This window comes from Nelumbo lutea, chromosome 7 (genome assembly GCF_056320005.1).
Source record: "Nelumbo lutea isolate HS-2025 chromosome 7, American lotus-T2T, whole genome shotgun sequence".
Lineage (NCBI taxonomy): Eukaryota > Viridiplantae > Streptophyta > Magnoliopsida > Proteales > Nelumbonaceae > Nelumbo > Nelumbo lutea.
Genome location: NC_142690.1, coordinates 47,671,589 through 47,690,385, shown reverse-complemented (window position 1 = coordinate 47,690,385; position 18,797 = coordinate 47,671,589). Strand labels below are relative to the sequence as shown.

The 18,797-nt window shown below is 38.7% G+C and overlaps 1 protein-coding gene across 3 annotated transcripts in view; it reads left to right on the top strand.

Annotated features, from left to right (window-relative positions):
* CYP59 (cyclophilin 59) overlaps positions 1–18,797 on the top strand; it is an 86,650-nt gene extending 67,853 nt beyond the window's left edge. For all 3 annotated transcript variants that reach the window (XM_088954567.1, XM_088954569.1, XM_088954568.1), the window contains 6 exons: positions 156–202; positions 315–370; positions 2,219–2,259; positions 4,436–4,541; positions 17,695–17,830; positions 17,921–18,797. In XM_088954567.1, the coding sequence (XP_088810693.1) occupies positions 156–202; positions 315–370; positions 2,219–2,259; positions 4,436–4,541; positions 17,695–17,830; positions 17,921–18,569 (1,035 nt within the window). In that variant the 3' untranslated portion in view covers positions 18,570–18,797. The remainder of the gene's footprint in view (positions 1–155; positions 203–314; positions 371–2,218; positions 2,260–4,435; positions 4,542–17,694; positions 17,831–17,920) is intronic.

The following is an 18,797-nucleotide window of genomic DNA, read 5'->3' as shown; positions in this document are numbered from 1 at the left end:
TGTCTGATAACATCTGAAGTAGGCACTGAATGTGGAATCTTGAAAGGGTTCTAATGCAGTGGTGTTATTAGTAAAACAATCACTCCAATGTCCCAACTCTATATCCCTTCCTTCAAAGATATATTTTGATCTTGTTTTCACACCATTCAACGCAGGATGAGGATTTGCATACTATCTTTTCTCGTTTTGGAAATGTAGTATCGTAAGTTTCACTGCCTTAGAGCCATTTTTTCCTATCTCACCTGTATCTTAATCATTTTAAGTAATGTTCTCTTTTATCCCTTTCTCTTAACATCATACTTTTATTTTCTCAGGGCTGAGATAATTCGTGATTATAAAACTGGAGATAGTCTATGCTATGCTTTTATTGGTTGGTGAAATTTTCTGTTTTTCTACTTTAAATGTCTGAACAATTCACGTGCATGTTGCAACCTAAAGATTTTCACCTCCTTGATTGACAGACACTTAGCAATTGCTACATTATTATTTCCATTGTCCTTTATTTGTAATTATGCTTCTGATATACTGATTAAATGAAATAAAAGAGCCCTTTGATCCATCACTCTTTAGTTTTCAACCATAAAAGAAATAACTTGATGAAATTTTATACATTCTTTTCCCAAAATGCAATTGACTTTTGGTTCCATATTGAGATGGCAATTTTGTGGGTACCCAGTCTGTCCCGTACCCTAATAGGACCCATTTATCAAAACCCAGTAGAGTTTGGGATTTTAGATTAAAACCCTATAGGGTTTGGGATGGGCTTGGGTTTCGTACTTGGAGTACTTAATACCTGAACTCAATTATAAATAGCACAGGCACCCACTCCCATTACCTGATTATAAACCGGTGTGTATATTATTAAGTATGGGAAAATCTATGGTGCTGGGAAGAAATGATACTGGAAGAGCTTTGACCAATCAAATGTCCCTGTGAATTTTAATAAAAAGCATCTGATTCGTTACCACTTTTATTATACCAGTTGATTGGTTATAAGTTCTAGTGTCATAGTCAAACCCTAATAAATTTATCCTAAATGTTTTATAGGAATAATATATATAGTAAAAAGGGTTAAGAGAGGATTCAAATCCTTCCCCTTGTGTCCCATTATAGGTGTCTTGACCACTAGCCTACCACACCATTTTTTGCTTAGGAGGGACATCACATTTCACTTGTGTGATGACAGGTTTGAGATGGGATGAGTTTGGGAAATTGGGGGGGAAAATTAAATGGGTTTGGGATCAAGGGTGCTTAGGTGGGTTTGGGAATGGGAGGGTAATTTTCACAGATATCCTACAACCCTACCCGTTGCCATCCCTAGATGGACCAAAGAAATGCTTCAGACATCTTTTCTTCCCTACTTCAGTTTTCATTCCTTGTATGGCTCCTTAGTACTTGGTTATCTGATATTCCATGAGACTGTTTACCTAATAAATTTTGTATGATTTCATAATCAGGCTAGTTCTGGGGGAAAGGGTTTTACTTTTTCTCCTCAGCAACTACTTGAACTTTTGTTTTGCTCTGTTGAAACAGAATTTTAGCTTATCCTTGAGAAACGGAACTTTTTAATGGTCTCGATTATTAAATTCTAATGATTAAATCCCTTTCTAAACATGGAACCATTTTTTTATACCCATTTGTATCCTATTCCATCCAATTAATAAAACAGTTGGGCCAGTTAATTTAAAGGCTCATGAGTCTTTTCCTTAAATTAATGGGAGGACCACTTATTCGTGTCAGTTTAAAATCCCATATGGTCCTATTTTGTTTCATTGAAAAATCTCTGCATTAAATAACTCAGATCAAGAGACATAACAGACAGATCGGGTCATATATGAAATTTATTCATCAAGCGTTCTCAAATATCAATGGTGCCATGCTGCTACTCTTGTACGTTGCCACCAATCTGTATGACCAAGGTTCTACAGATGGGTCTATGTTGTCAACAGGCTTTAGAAGTGTTGGTATGGCATTCAACTTCTAGGGTAATCTTTGGAATTGAAATAGAGGAGGATGACAAGGTAACAGCAGCATGAGATTCCAGTTTTGGATCCACCCAAATAGGGGCATACAGGTGGTGAGCCATAGCTATACAGATGGATGTCAACAAAAACTCTAGTTCTTAATATAACTTGCACATTCATATGCTTCTTTTAAGATGTACGTATGTAATTGTAAAATTTTATTGATTGAATGTCTTTGCTTCTTGTTTTGACAGAATTTGAAACCAAGGACGCATGTGTACAAGCATACTTTAAGGTATACTAGATGATTGGTATCCTTTGTTTTCTTTTGGAATCTACATATTTTGCAACTTCCGAAGGTCTTTTCTCTTTTGTCTGCCAATGGCTCTCGTAAAATTTTAAGAGTTGGAACTAATTTGACAAAATAATCTTCTAATATTTTAAAATGATGAACCTGGGTATTTTTGTGAATATGGCGTTCCTTTTTTTGTAAAATGATGAGCCTGGGTATTATCTATTATAGTAAAATAATTATCTAATATTGTTTCTTGCTTTTCCAAGAGACCAAGTTCCTTCCTGTAAAAGCATAGTATCTTTTTTTAGAATGCTCATCATCTAAACATCCAGTGCGATCAGCATTTGTAAAAACCTCAACCCTCATATGCCAGTTGTCGGCAAACAAAATGCCTCTTATAGGGTATTTCCTAAGATAAAAATTAACACCCTTTCTGCTTCTGCCAAATGAGTGCTTCATGGTACATGCATATATTGGCCAACTACAATTCACTGCAAGGAGATGCTTGGTTTGGTCATGCATAAATATAACAACTTACGAACCAATCTTTGATATCCAACTTTGTCCTTCAACAGCTCTCCACTAGCAGAACTCAGCCTATGATTCTGGTTGATATGTTTGTTGGCTTACTCCCTGATTTAACTACTTCCTTGAGCAAGTCAAGTACATACTTTCTTTGAGAAATAAAGGTTCCATTCTTCAATTGGCAACCTCAATATCTAAGAAATACCATAGGTCTCCCATGTCCTTTATCTCAAACTCCTCGTTTAGGGACAACTTCAAGTGACAACTGACAACTTAGGTGGATTATTTCCTGTGACTACTATATCGTCAACAGAAACAATAAACACTATCAATAAATCACCTCATGTTTGATGAACAATGTTTGGGACCTAGAATACCCAAAATCTCCACAAAGCTTCCCTGAATCTGTCAAACCAAGCTCTAGATAATTGTTTTAATGCATAGAGAGATTTCTTTAGTTTACAAATCTTTCTTCTATCATCTGTCATAAAATCTTCATGGTAACTCTATGTAAACTTTCTTCTAAGGATCTCCATTGAGAAATGCATTTTTAACATCAAACCTAAATAAAAGCCAAGATAAGATGTGGCAACAGGGTTTTAATTGAATTTATCTTGGCCTTGTATTTCTCAATGGTGCCATTTGTTTTGTATTTCTCAGTGAAAATCCATTTACGTTATAGGTTCCTTGCCATATGGAAGATCTTTAATGTCCAGTTTCTGATTTTTTTAATATGCATGCATCTCTAACTGCATAAACTCTTTCCACTCAGGTTTAGCAAGTGTTTCCTGTATAGATTTGGGAATAGAAACAGAAGAAATAGAAGAAATAGAAGAAAAAAAAGTTGGGGCATTCACCATAGGGACCCCAAATGGTCCTAAAACCTAACCACCACCCATGATTTGCAGTATAAAGCCTAGAAAAAGCTGACACCACCAGAAGCACCTAGAAACAACCTCTGAGGAATTCTCTGATTTGATATTCTGGAGTTTACTCCAAGAATCTTCCTCGGGAAACTGCTCTCTGATAAAAAAACTCCAGAAAACCTTCTAAAAGTCAGACACAATAATATATTGATCAGCCTCAGAATCTCCGTGCAGTTTTCTGATCCTATTACTGCTTGGGCTTCACCAGGGATGGAACTGCTTTAATACCAACTAGTGGTTTAGTACAGGAAGAAATTTAGAATTGTAAGAATAAAATAGAAGAACAGAGAGTAATCAGTTCGGATTATAATAGAGTGTAGAAGAAGAGAAGAGGGAATTTGGAAAAAAAAATTCATCAGATCTGGCCTTTGGGTGACTGTCCTTTCTTTCATATATATACTTTATTACAAAGCATGATGACAGATTTATTCCGTCACTAGATTCTTAATAACTAGCCCACTAGAATAGAAAAATTTCTAATGAAACAAAACCAGTATACTGGATAGCACCTTACAAAACTTGAATAACAAAAAATATAAGATCTCAAAGGATTCCTTTAAACACATTTTTTTATCAAAATTAACAGTGAGTTGGATTTCTTATTGCTATTGCAAATTCCATCTGATAACTAAATTGGTTTTCTTTGATGTATCTATATGTGTAAAAAACTTTATTGTTTAGGGAGCAAGATCATTTTATTTTACCTTACTAAGGCATGTTAGCAGATGGATAATGCTTTAATTGATGATCGGAGGATACATGTGGACTTCAGCCAAAGTGTTGCTAAATTGTGGTCCCAGTACAGACGAAGAGATAATCAAGCTGGTAAAGGTAAAGATCAGGCATTGTTGTTGCTGTTTTCTTATTCTTGCTTGTTTTGAAGAGCATCTGAAAGGGATGAGGGTTTTTCAGGACAGTTTATAATTGAAATAGATTTAAATCTGTCCTTCAAATCTGATATAAAACTGATAAAAAATAGAAAAAAGTGAGAGAAAAGAGAATTACAGCAGAATAGAAGATGTAGAAGAAGAGAAAGGAGAAGAGAGTTCTATGGCTTCCTCTCTCCCTTCACTATTCTTTTATTAAACTTAATTAACTAGGCTAATTACAAGTTTGCCCTTTAAGGGGGTGCCCAGCTAAGCAAGAACTTAAAAGAAATTAAAAAAGAGGTTAGCAGGCCCATTAACACATAAAACATATAGAACACTACTTGAACATAAAACAAATATTAGGGCCCATTCGGCCCAGACTCTCTACACTCCCCTCAAGTTGAGTATAGATGTCAATCATGCCCAACTTGCTTATATGGTGTGTTAGCTTTCCTTTTGGAACACCTTTGGTCTAGACATCAGCCAACTGCTCTTCTGAAGCAATAAATGGCAAGCAAACTTCCCTTGAAGTAACTCTCCCATATGAAATGTCTATCAACCTCTATGTGGTTAGTTTTGTCATGCTGAACAGGATTATGTGCAATGTTGATAGCTGCCTGGTTGTCACAATAGAGCATCATTGGCCTTTAATAGTCAATACCCAACTCTCCCAAAAGTGATATCAACTACAATAATTCTGACACACCATGTGCCATTGCCCTATACTCTGCTTCAATTGAGGATTTGGCAACTACAAACTGTTTCTTACTCTTCCATGAGACAATGTTCCTTGCCACCAAAGCACAATATCCTGAGGTGGATCTCCATCAATACATCTGGCCCAGTCAGCATCAGTGTATGCCTCTAGCTTTATGTGTTCATGCTTGGAAAACAAAATACCTTTCCTTGGAGTGCCTTTCAAGTAGCACAACTTTCTGCAACTACTAAATGTGTATCTCTGGGAGAATGCATAAACTGACTAATAACACTCATTGCATAGGAAATATCTGGCCGAGCCATGTAGAGATATAACAACTTCCTGAGCAGTCTCCGGAACACTCCCCTATCAGACAGTAATTCACCATCAGTAGCAAAAAGCTTATGGTTTAGGTCTATAGGGTTGGAAGCTAGTTTACCACCAAGTTTACCGGTCTCTGCAAGGAGATCAAGAACATACTTGTGTTGAGAAATGAAGATACCATCCTTAGATCTAGCAACTTCAATTCCCAAGAAATATTTGAGATCCCCCAAATCTTTTATCTCAAATTCAGTGTTAAGAAATATTTTGATCCTAATCACTTCTTGAGTGTCATTACTCGTAACCACAATGTCATCAACATAAACAATCAAAAAAGTCACCAAAGAGTTACTTCTCTTCACAAACAAAGTGTGGTCAAATTGAGTCTATGAGTAACCAAAAGAAACAAGGGCAACTCTAAATCTCTCAAACCAGGCTCTAGGGGACTGTTTGAGACCATAAAGAGACTTCTTCAATTTGCACACCTTCCCTTGCATTTCCTTTCAATACACCCTTGGAGGTAAAGACATGTAGGCCTCTTCATGTAGGTCTCCATTTAAGAAGGCATTTTTAACATCAAACTGGTGAAGGGGCCAATCAAAAGTAGTAGCTAGAGACAACAAAACTTGGACTAAAGTCATTTTATCCACAGGAGCAAAAGTTTCAAGGTAATCAATACCATACATCTGAGTGTAGCCTTTAGCAACCAATCGAGCCTTAAACCTTTCAGTAGTGTCATCAGAATGATACTTGATAGTGAATACCCATTTACAACCCACTAGATCCTTTCCTTCAAGCATGTCCACAATATCCCAGGTATGGTTCTTATGCAAATTATCTAGCCTAGTCATCATAGGTAAGGGATATAAGGTTGTTGGACAGATGTTTAGAGATACAATGTGTTGTACACTTTTGCTTGCCTTTGCAAAGGGCAATAGGAAGGTCAAGGTCTGGGAAGGTAGCAGGTGGGTCAAAGGAAGGCTGACTTGTTACCTCAGTAGTGATGAGAGGTGTAAGAGGCTCTGATGGAGTGGAAACAACTTGCTCATGTCTGAACCTTTGTCTCTGATACCACCTTTGGAGAATAGGATGTGAGGGAAATATAGGAGGATGAGTTGGGGGAGGAGGGGGAGTAGGAACATGTGAGGTAGACACAGTGGAAGGAGAGGCAACAGAAGAAGATGACTCAATAAAAGACTAAAATGGAATTGGAAGAGGAACAGATGGAGACATAGCAAACGGTTCCTTAGAATGCTCCCCCTCAGGAAGAGTACCAAAGAAAGGAATGGACTTAACAAATGTGACATCCCCAGAGACAAAGTGGGTGCCACGAACCAGATCAAAACAACAATATCCCTTCTGTGTGGAGGCATATCCTAGAAAAACACACTTATGTGCCTTAGGCTCAAATTTGTGTCTCTGATGATTATGAACATGTACATAGCAAGTGCACTCAAAAACACGGAGAGGAAGAGAAAAGAAATCCTCATCCGAAAAGAGAAGGCTAAACGAGGTTTTGAAACTTAGAATCTGGGAAGGCATACGGTTAATCAAAAAAGTGACAGTAAAGATATCATGCCCCCAAAATTTAATAGAAACATGAGATGCAAAAAGGAGGCATCTAGCAACCTCAACCACATGGAAGTTCTTCCTTTCCACCACTCCATTCTGTTGTGGAGTGTAGAAGTAAGAACTATGATGAATAACTCCAAAGGTCTCAAAGTAGGATAAAAGGTTCTCAAAAGTCAAAATATTCCTTAGCATTATCAAATTGGAATATTTTGATATGGGTGTTAAACTGGCTAAGGATAAGTTCATGAGATTTTTGCACAATAGTTGGTACTTCATCCCGAGATCTCATGGGATAAATCCAAGTATAACGAGAATAATCATCATTAAAGAGGATAAAATACTTGTAACACCCCATAGTAGGCAAATGATATGGACCCTACATGTCAGAGTGCACAATATGAAAATGAGATATAGATCTTTTATTGCTTACTGAATAAGAATGTCTACAATGCTTTGCAAGATCACAAGACTCATAATGAAGCCTTGATAAAGACACTCCCTTAAACTATTAGGAAACAAATGACCCAAAGTAGAAAAAGGTAAATGACCAAACCGTAAATGACATAGCATGACTATAGCAATAGACTCTAACAAAACAGACTCCAAAGCTACTCCATTAGGTGGTCCAAGATTCCTATCAGGTGCATCTAGCAAATATATTCCATTCACCTCATGGCCACTCCCAATCGTCCTCTAGGATTTTAGGTCAATACAATGGGTGGGAAAAAAAAGGTTATGCTACAATTCATGGATTTAGTCAAGATACTAACAGATAAAAGGTTGGCATTAAGCTTAGGGACATGAAGAACTAAGGATAAAACAAGAGTGTCAGAGGCCTTGATATCTCCTTTGCTAGAGATGGGAGCAAGAGACCCATTACAAGGGATATCTTGTACCAGAAAGGAGCTGATACGAACAAAAGAGGTTAGATAAACTGGTCATATGGTCTGATGCACCAAAATCAATAATCCAAGGAATTTTATGATTACCTAAAATTGTAGCATGGTTTGCAGAAGCACGAAGACTTGAGTGAGAAAATGCGGATGATGACATGTTGCCTAAAGGGTTTAATGCTAAAATAGCGGTATCCAAGTAATTAAGTAACCTCCCATACTTTTCAAGCTCTAACTTTACTACTACCAATTGCACCATAGCTGATCTTTCTTCACTTTCCTTATTTTCACCCTTAGGCATTGCGGTAACATTAGCATTCTTAGTTTTTCCAGTTTGACCATTCTTCTTAAAGTTGTTGTTACTATTGTTGTTCTGAATCTTGTCTAAGAGAAGATTTGGATGAAGTTTCTAACAAGTTTCCTTAGTATGCTTCGTCTTCTTGCAGTATTCACATATCACTTCCTTCTTCTTAGTCGACCCCTTTGGCTTTATTCCAGCTTGTGCAAAGTGTTTTGTAGGTGGTCCTTGTAACTGTACTTGCCGCCGACTCTCTTAACTACTTACCATGGCATATACTTGAGCAAGAGTAACCTCATCTTTGGCCAAGATGTTCTGCCTAGTAATGTCGAACTCAGGGTTGAGTCTTGTGAGAAACTTAAACACTTGTTTTGTTCCACCGATTTTCTAAATGTCTCTACATCTTTAGTACTCTCCCATACAACTATCTCCATAACATCCATTTTCTGTCATAATGACTTCAACATGGAGTAATAAACTGTTATACTCTTCTCCCCTTATTTCACATCACTCTTCAACTTATAGGCTCTTGCAACATTTAACTTCTATGAATATGTTTTTGTAACACTATCCCAAATCTCCTTGGCTGAAGTCATCCAAAGGTAATGCTGACTTATATGGGTTTTTATAGAGTTGACCAACCATCTAATCACTGTGTAGTTCTCTTGCATCCATTTCTCATATGTAGGGTTTCTCTCTGCAGGTTTCACCTTAGTACCTGTGAAATACCCCAGTTTACCTCTAGTACAAACATAAATCCGTATGGGTTATGCCCAGGCTAGATAATTGGTTCCATCTAGTTTAATTGTGGTCACTAAAGTCAAAAAGGAATTTATCGGTCCAACCTCGTTTACCAGCATTTGCTTCATTTCACTTCTAGATTGTTCCATTGATAAAAAAAAAAAAAAACTAGTTTTTCAATCTTTATAAACCTAACTGAGGTTAGTACAATGCCCGGAGATTCAAAAACTAGGGTTTCAATGCACTTGGCTGTCGGGGAGGAAGAGAGAAGAAGTAGCTGCTCCTACCAGAGCTTCCTAGCCTTCTTCAAATCTCAACCACACATTTCTGGGGGTCAAAATATACCCCCAAGCCCTGAGCACCACACCCAATCCTTCTCCTTAACCTATAACTTGAAATCTCTCTAGTCGGCTAGGGTTTTGGGCAGAAAAATTACAGCTTCAATTCCTAGCAAGTTTCGGCCAGATTCTAACTCTCCAAACCCTCTACCAAGGCCCTATAGTCCTCTGACTGATCAGCAACTTATCTCTCCATACACTCTTTGAATTGAAGGATGTATGGGAAAAAAAAATGAAAAAGAAAAGATGAGGAAGAATTGCTCTAATACAAAGATGTAAATCTGTCCTTCAAATCTGATATAAAACTGATAAAAAATAGAAAAAAGTGAGAGAGAAAAGAGGATTAGAGCGGAATAGAAGAAGAGAAAGGAAAAGAGAGTTTAATGGTTTCTCTCTCCCTTCACTAATCTTTTATTAAACTTAATTAACTAGGCTAATTACAAGTCTGCCCTTTATGTGGACGGCCAGCTAAGCAAGAACTTAAAAGAAATTAAAAAAAGAGGTTAACAGGCCCATGAACACATAAAACAGATAGAACACTATTTAAACTTAAAACAAATATTAGGGCCCATTTGGCCCAGTCTCTCTACAGAAATAAACAAGATACTTGGCTTTTTATGTTTTTTTGTTTTTTTTTTCAGGAGGGGGGGAGGGAAAAAAATGCTATTGCTTATGGTTTATAAATAAAGAAGGAAAAGCTGGCACTTCATGAGAACAAAGAGAAAAAAGGACAAGAAATGACTACTCTACCGTGTTGCTGTTTGGGATAAATAAGGAGAAATAACTTGACGGGGCTTAGACAAGGTGACCCACTGTTTTTGATGGTCATGGAGGGCTTGAGTAAAAATGGCAGAAAAGGCCTCAGAGCTGGTACTGGTAGAAGGCTTTGAGGTTTGTAATGGTGGCTCAAAGGTCACCTTGCTGCAGTTTGCCGATGACACTCTTTTTTTTGCAAGGCTTCATCAGACCAGGTTCTTAATTTTCAGTTCCTGCTCTGCTGGTTTGAAGTGGTTTATGGTTTGAAAGTCAATATTTTTAAAAATGAGATTTTACCAGTTGGGTAAGTTCTGAATATGCAGGACTTGGCAGAAAGTCTGGGGTGCAGAATAGGTAATTTCCCTTCTAGGTATCTGGGTCTACTCTTAGGGGTAAAGTGCAATTCAAGCAGTATTTGGAGTCCTATTTTGGAAAAAGTTGACAGGAAATTGGCTTCTTTGAAAGCTAGATATCCTTCCAAAGGGAGTAAGCTGGGTTTAGTAAAGAGTGTTCCAGCCAGTCTTCCTGCTGATTTCATGTCTCTCCTTTTAATGCCCTCTGAGGTGGCATTGAAAATAGAAAAAAAGATGAGGGATTTTCTGTGGCTAGGTTAGAAGAATTCCTCTAAATACCGTCTGGTGAACTGGGACGAGATCTGTAAACCTATCTCTCAAGGAGGGCTGGGGATTAGGAAGGTGAAACTGTTTAATTTAGCACTTCTTGATAGTTTGTTCTGGAGATTTTCTAATGAACATCAGGAATTATGGTAAATTTTAATTGCTGAAAAATATGGTTTCAATAATTATGGGTGGGAAACAGATGGCTCACTTCTGCCTTATGGGTGCAGCATTTGGAAAGGCATTTACATATCTTACCCTCACTTCATCAAAGGCATTTCTTATAAAGTTGGACATGGAAGAAGACTGAGGTTTTGGTTGGACCCTTGGTGTGGTGATACTGCTTTAAAAGAAAGGTTTCCTTCTTTGTTTGCTGTGACTGAAGATATTCAGAGTTTCGTTGCTGATTGCCTTGCACAGGAGGGTGATAGTTTAGACTGGTCCCCTGTTTTCAGATGAAATTTTAATGGTTGGGAGTTGGACCAGGTGGCAGAACTCCTTTCTTTGCTTCAGAATCAGCACCCAGATCTGCAGTCTGAGTATTCTAGATGTTGGAAATGGGCAAAATGTAGTAGCTTTTCAGTCAGAACATTTTACCTGGGGCTCCTTGGAGATGTTCAGAAGTTATTCCCTTTCAAGGCCATGTGGAAAGTAATATCTCCCCTAAAAGTCAAGCTTTAGCGTGTGGGTGGTTGCCAAGGAGATGTTGAGAAGAGGTTTTGCCTTGTCAGACTTGCTTTGTACTTTGTGCAATTTGCAAATTGAGTCTTCAAATCACCTGTTCATTCATTGTAATTTCACAGCAGTGGTTTGGCAGCATTTTCTCAGGGCATTTAATCTGAGCTGGTGCTAGCCGGAGTCAGTTTCCTCATTATTGGGGTGGAGAGTTCCATGCATGTCTAAAGTAGGAAAACAAGTGTGATCTGTTCTTCCCTCTGCAGTTTTGTGGGCGATCTGGTTGGAAAGAAACAATTGGGTCTTTGAGCAGAAAGCTAAGTCTGAGACGGGGGTTATTAACTTCATTGTGGAAGAGCTGAGGAGCTGGTTGTCTTTGTCTGATGTTTTCGGAGATGTTTTTTGTTCTGGTTCTTTTTGAGGGTATACTTTTCTTTGGGGGATGGGGACCTTATACTGACAATTCAATACTTTACCTCTTCAAAAGAAAAAAAAAAAGAAAAAAGAAAAAAACAGAGAAATAACCACTCTCAAATCTAATATAGGGGCTTTTATCAGCCCCATGCATACTGACCATATATGAACTGGGTGGGCATGTTTAATCAGATTTTTTTTTGGAAGGTAAGTAAAAGTTTTATTAATGGAAGGAAGAAAGGATTGCAACAACTTCCTGGTGCACCTCACCGGAGAAAGGGAAGCAAACACATTGCAAGCTCCATATCGACTGAGAATAATGCATCTGAAACACATTTTGATTCTTAAACTCAGAAGTTACAGAAACCCAAGAGGCAAATTTGTTCACAGACATCTGTATCGGATCTTCTATGTTCTTCACTTTGTTACAGAAAACTCGACTGTTTCTCTCAGACCAAATAATCATTAGAACAGCTGCAGGGATGGTATTCCAGACCAGCTTCCCCTTTTTCTTCAGATCAGGCAGCTTCCAGCAGCATAACAAGTCTTTGACAGAGTTGGGCATGACCCATTCAGCCCCAGCAGCTTTGAGGCAATGATCCTAAATCTTGGCAGAAACGTGGCAGTGGATACTGAGGTGGTCAACCGTCTCAGGTACAAGTCCACAGCCCAAACTAGAAAGTTTGCCTTGGAAGGGCTGGTCGAGTTCCACACTTGTTTTCTTTGAAAGCCAGTAGCATCTGTCTTGCTAAACTTGGAAGCCATAGACTTGACTGTAAAAAGGCTGTCCACACTCCACTTCCAGCTCACATCCATATTTTCTGAAATGCTTTGCCTCTGTAAAAGTTGCATGAGCTCCAAAAATTGTTCCAACTCCCGGTCAAAAAGATTTCTCCTAAAGAGAGGGCTCCATGAGATGGAACCACCACTCATGGAATAAGAATCAGCAACTGAAATATCTGGATTAGCAGCACACTGATAGAGAAGGGGGAAAGCCTCTGCAAGAGGAGTGTCCAGACACTAGGGACCTTTCGAGAATTTCAGCCTGTCTCCTCTTCCAATCTTGAAACCCAGACCAGCTGAGAAAGCAGGAAGGGATTTCAAAAATCCTTTCCAAAGAGAGCCACCCCAATTCTGCAGTGGGTCCAAGGATCTCCAGTTACCCTAGTCCACCCCAAATTTTGCTGCAATTAGATTCCTCCACCTAGACCTGTTCATGGGTTGGGTCAGGCCGGGCTGGGCTTTGCCTACGTATCAACAGAATACATTCAGGCCTGAGCTCGAGCCCGAGCCTGGCTAAAAATTTGAAAACAGATTATTTTTCTTTTTTATTCAATAAAAAATGTGTTTTATTTACGTTAAAAGCCCTCAAAACTCACTGTTACTTGAAAAAAGAGAAGAGAAACAAAGAAAAAATATTTCTTATATATTTTTTTATTAAATAAAATATGTTTTTATTATATAATATATATTATCAAGTCGGTCTTGGGCTTGGGCCGGGATTTTTTGACAAAGCCTCCTTCCTCTAAAAGCAAGCAAATCTGCTCCCACTTAACAAGGTGAATTTTCCTTTCATCTTCCCAACCCGTCCAGAGGAAATTTCTCTGAAGGGACTCCAATTTCTTTGCTGCCTTGGAGGGGATGGGGAAGAGAGAAAAAAAGGTAGGGAGATTTGAGAGGGTACTCTTCAAGAGTGTCACTCTACCTCCTGAGGAGAGGTATTTTGCCTTCAAGAGGCTAACTTCCTTTCCATTCACTCAATTGCAGGATCCCAGACAGAAATAGAGCTACAGTTTGCTCCAAGAGGGAGCTCCAGATATTTCCCTGGAAGGTGATTCACTTGACAAGCCAACACTTCAGCCAAAGCTTCCAAGTTGTCAACCTGGCCCACAGGAAAAACTATGGTCTTCCCCAGATTTACTTTAAGAACTGAAACAACTTCATACCAGCATAGGACACCAAGCATTAGGCAGCATCTATAAAACGTAAGGTGTCATCAGCAAATTGGAGAATGTGCACTACTCCCCCCCGACAGATTTCAAAGCCATCCCATGGACCATTAGAGGCAGCCAGCTTACTGAATTGAGAGAACACTTCCATGAGGAAAATGAATAACAAAGGGAAGAGAGGGTCCCCTTGTCTAATACCTCTGGAGCTTTCAAAGAAGCCCGCCACTTGCCTATTAATTAAGACAGAAAACTTTGGAGTAGTAACAGATACCTTTACCCATTTCCTCTATTTTTTACCAAAATTCATTTTTGCCAGCACAGAATCTAGACGTATCCAGTTGACATGATCATAGGCTTTCTCAATGTCCAATTTGCAAATCAGTCCAGGCTTAATCAGCTCATTTGCATTGAGAACATTGTCCAACATTTGTCTTCTTGGAACGAATGCACACTGATTTTCAGAAATTATACTGGATTAAAAGGGTTATTATCTGTGTGCCTCCTAACATTCCATAGATACAGACATGAAAATCAGAAACTGTCGTTTATGTTATGTTGGCTTTATAGATTTTCTAACTTCTTATAATCATAGAATGATAGAAATGATAAAGAAGTTTATGTTACTTTTCTAGAGAAAAGTAAGTCATCATGTCTATTAGCTGTCCATTTATGTCAAATAAGCAAAGAGAAAGGAAAATGTTTCCTACAATTGGCCCTCAAGAATCGGATCCAACATTTTCCAACATGTACACCATCTATGGTTCAGTAATGGTGGAACAGGATTTGTGCGGTGCATTCCATGTAGTTGGACAAGGCTTAGATGAGTTGAGTTCAGTACAGTACATCCACGGGCTAGTATCTTGTACTTGTTAATTATCTATGATGTTTTCTGTTTTTGAAGACTAGGAAAGTTTAGGTGATGTGGACATTAAGAAAGTATCTTGAGGGAAAAACACATGACACAGTAGGCTCCAGCAGCTATTTTTAGGGGAAGACAAGGCTTAGTTGGGAGAAAGGCGTAGTTGAGTTGAGTTCAGTACACTACATCCTTGGGCGAGGATCTTGAATAAATTCCTGCACAGATCATCAAGTCAAGCATATTTCCCGATTCTTCATATATCAGATTGAAAGACCACACCTTTGACATTGGTATCCTATTCTTCACTGAACACCAAAATACACCTTTTGTCTTCATTTTAGTGGAACTTAAGATTCCTAAAGTGCATGCCTTTTACTGCTGCTAATTCAGTGAGGATATTAGAGGCATTACATTATACCGGGATATCCATCACTGACTGCCACAGGTGATGCCATTAGTTTATAATAGTTTAGAAACAAACTCTCAATTACTAAGTGTAGGGCCAACTCCCCCATAATTATGATATTCACTACATATGCAAAACTGCAGTAGACAGTAGTACCTTTTTGAACATTTGTAATAAATGAATCTGAGATTGATAAGACTCCGCAAAGAAAGGAACATATTTTCAATAGAGTGATTTAATGAAAGAAAGGTAGGATCCATCTAATGGACGCCATAAAGGTTGCGGAATGGGTGGGCGAATTTCAAAAATTTCCTACCTTCTCCCAACTGGGAATCATATTCCCTAAATTTAGAATACAATATTCAAGGATCCTACTTTAACCATAATCAAACCAGATCTGTACCAAAAGATAAATGGGAGGAATATACTTGATCCGGAGAAGCAGTATCTCCCAAAGTTGGTGTTCACGCCCAAAGAATGCTCCAAGATTCGTTCCTGCTGAAGATGACACAGCTGTGGATGGAACAGAACCAGCAGGGTGCGTCCTACACACTGGATCCTTCACAAGAATCCTCTGGAAACACTAAACACTGAATCCTTTTAGTCTTTGTTGCAAGACTAATGTCAAGAACAAATTTCTTGACTTTCTTTTTCTGCAAAGATCTAATCTTGCAAAAACAGATGGCGGCGGCAGGAGGAGAACTCTAAAAGCGAAAAGGCTGAACTGCCTTTTTTCTTTTTCTGGAGTATGAATCCTATCTCAATTCGCAGGAGATATCCTATATCTCTTCAAGATGGTTCGAAATCTGATATTTCTCTTTCTTTGTTTAGGGTTTCTCCTCCTTTCTTCTTGATTAAGAATCCTCCTAATTAGGAGTTATCCCAATCCAAATCAGTATTTGGATAGGGGATAATCTTAATCTTATCTGCAGATAAAGTTAGCTTACTCCTGATCTTATCAGGAGGTTACCAGATTCAAATCTAATTTGAATTTGGTCTCCAAGAGTGGATAAGGCTAAAGGCCCAATCCTTTTACTAACATTAATCTCAGATTCGCCCCAAGGATGGGTGATCATATCGGCCCACCTCGAAATGGGCTTCTGGCCCATTAAGTGTTCAGTGTCTAATTACATTCCAATCTGATGCCCAGTTGGGCTTCTTTGTATGGCGTGGGACCCAAGCATTGATCTACACACCAGCCACATGGGTTCGGCTCAACCTTTAATACAAGGCCCAGCCGAATTCACTGAAAAACTCAATGAACCCCTTGAGTCCATCATATGGACCCTATGGGCCCAACACTTACATTAAGTGGTCCCTGGGCCAAGCCATCTTATAAAAACCCAGGGACTGTGGGAAGGTGCAAGATTAGCCCATCAGGTATTATCCTCAATGGTCTTACACTTAACCTCTCAGCCCTTAATGATCAAGCACTGCCCGACAAGAGAGGATCTCTCCCTCGGCTGCAAGGAACAGTGCCGCACTCTCCTCTCACATGGATCCCGGGAATTAAAACCATTTGCAAACAATTTGAAACCGTACATATATATATATATATATTAATTTTGCAAAACAAAATTCCAACGATTGAAATCATTTGCCGGTAGTTTGGTTTCCATCAGAGAGAGTGCATTCCCGATCATTACCCTTTGTCCGACAAAGTGGCTGATTCTGTCACTATGATCACCCACTCAGATGAATTCTCAAACTGCCCCAACATACCCAGGTTTTGATCCCCGCTAAGGATCTCACTGATTGGCATATCAAAGGCAGCCTGATCCAACACCTAGTGAAGTGTCATAATCGAGTCTAGGGGTCAGGTGTAAATTTCCAGTTTTTGCCCATCTATCTCCAAGGTCCAGGGCAATACTGGAAATCTGGTCCGGTTCAAGGATTCAAGTAATCCCACACTGCATGTGCCTCGGGTCTTACCCTGGTGGCTGAGACAGGCCATCCCAACACTTGGTGGCACACCAGTGTTAGCCTTGGCAGGATAAATCTCCCCAGACTTATCCAACGGCTGTGAACATTTAAAACTAACACGAGTCTCTATAAATGTCCAGTTTTAGGGTTTTACACAGAATTAAACCAAACAACATGAATCAAACATGCACTTTATTTATTTCCACTAAATAACAAAAGCACATCAAATCAGATTGAAGCTAAGGGCATACAAAAACTGTCTAACATTTAATCCCAAATAACTGCACCACTTCATCCTTAATTTTATTTGTCCTCTAGTTCTGGTTATGTTTATTCCGATTTCAAAATTAGCTTGCCTTCATTACCTTTTATATGGTAAGAAAAACCCCACGTATGGGGATTGCCATTACTTAAAAATGTGATCACTTCATATTTGGGATCTGCTGCTTTGGTGGATTTAGAGGATTTTGGATCCTCATTTTTGTTTCTAGATGAGACCAAATTATCTTATCCACCACTTTATAATATACTGTTCCTTTGTTTTCTTTTTTTCTTTTTGTTAGGATGTTCTATGATGCTTAAATATTTTCTTTATCATTTAAGAGTAGTTTTGTTTTTGTATGTTTTTTTTTTTTTTTGTGTGTGTGTGTGTGTAGGAAGTGGTTGCTTCAAATGTGGTGCTCCTGATCACATAGCTAGGGACTGCACTGGGGGCCCTGGTACCAAAATGTTGCCTCCTAAGTATATCTTAAAAGATGAGAACATTCAACGAGGTGGGAAAGACAACTCAAGGTGTGTACAATATCTCCCGCATATCATGTGCTGACTTATGCATATATTTATCCATTTGTATATGTCTTCATCCTTGAACATTTGCTGTAGATATGACATGGTATTCGATGGAGACGTGCCAGAAAGTCCAGAACGAGTCAAGAAACACCGTGAGCATGAATCAGAACAGCATGAAAAGAAGCTGATGGACAAGCCGAGAGACCGAAAACACAGGGACAATGAGGAAAGAGATTATGCTAGAGATGGAAATAGAAATAGGCACAGTGGGAGACCTAAAGGATATAGAGATGATGAGAGTAATCGAGAAAGTACAGCAAGACACAGTGGAAGCAGAAGAGATGAGGAATATCGTGGAGATAGATCAGATAGAGAGAAGATTGTAGAACGGTATAAAGATAAAGAGAACTACAAGAGGCATGACAGCCGGGGAGATAGCAGAGATGAGCGTGATAGTAGAAAGAGAAATACAGATAGGGATGAGAGGGATGAGCGAGATAATAAAAAGAGGAGTGCAGATAGAGATAGCCATAGGGATAGGAGGTATGAGAGAGATTATAGAAGTGTAGATACGGGTGGCCGTGAAGATAGGAGGGACGAGAGAGATTATAAGAGAAATGCAGATAGGGATGGCCATGGAGGCAGGAAGGAAGAAAGAGACTACAGGAAGAGAAGTTCAAATTCTGATCGTGATCAAGACCGTTACTCAGACCGAAGGCGTCAGGATGAGAAAAGGAGATAATTTCCAGCTGGTACTGTATACAATTTAGATAACAAGGAGTTTAAGACTGACCGATACTTTTTCATGCATGGCTTTCTGAAGGGATTTATATTCCCAGTTTTCTTTTTTATTCCATAATTATTTTATCTTAGAGGTCCTCCGAATTTGCGCATATAAATTGATTTACTTAAGACGACCTTTCATCATGAATGGAAGTGCCTTTTGTAGTAGTAAAGTGGACTTGTACCA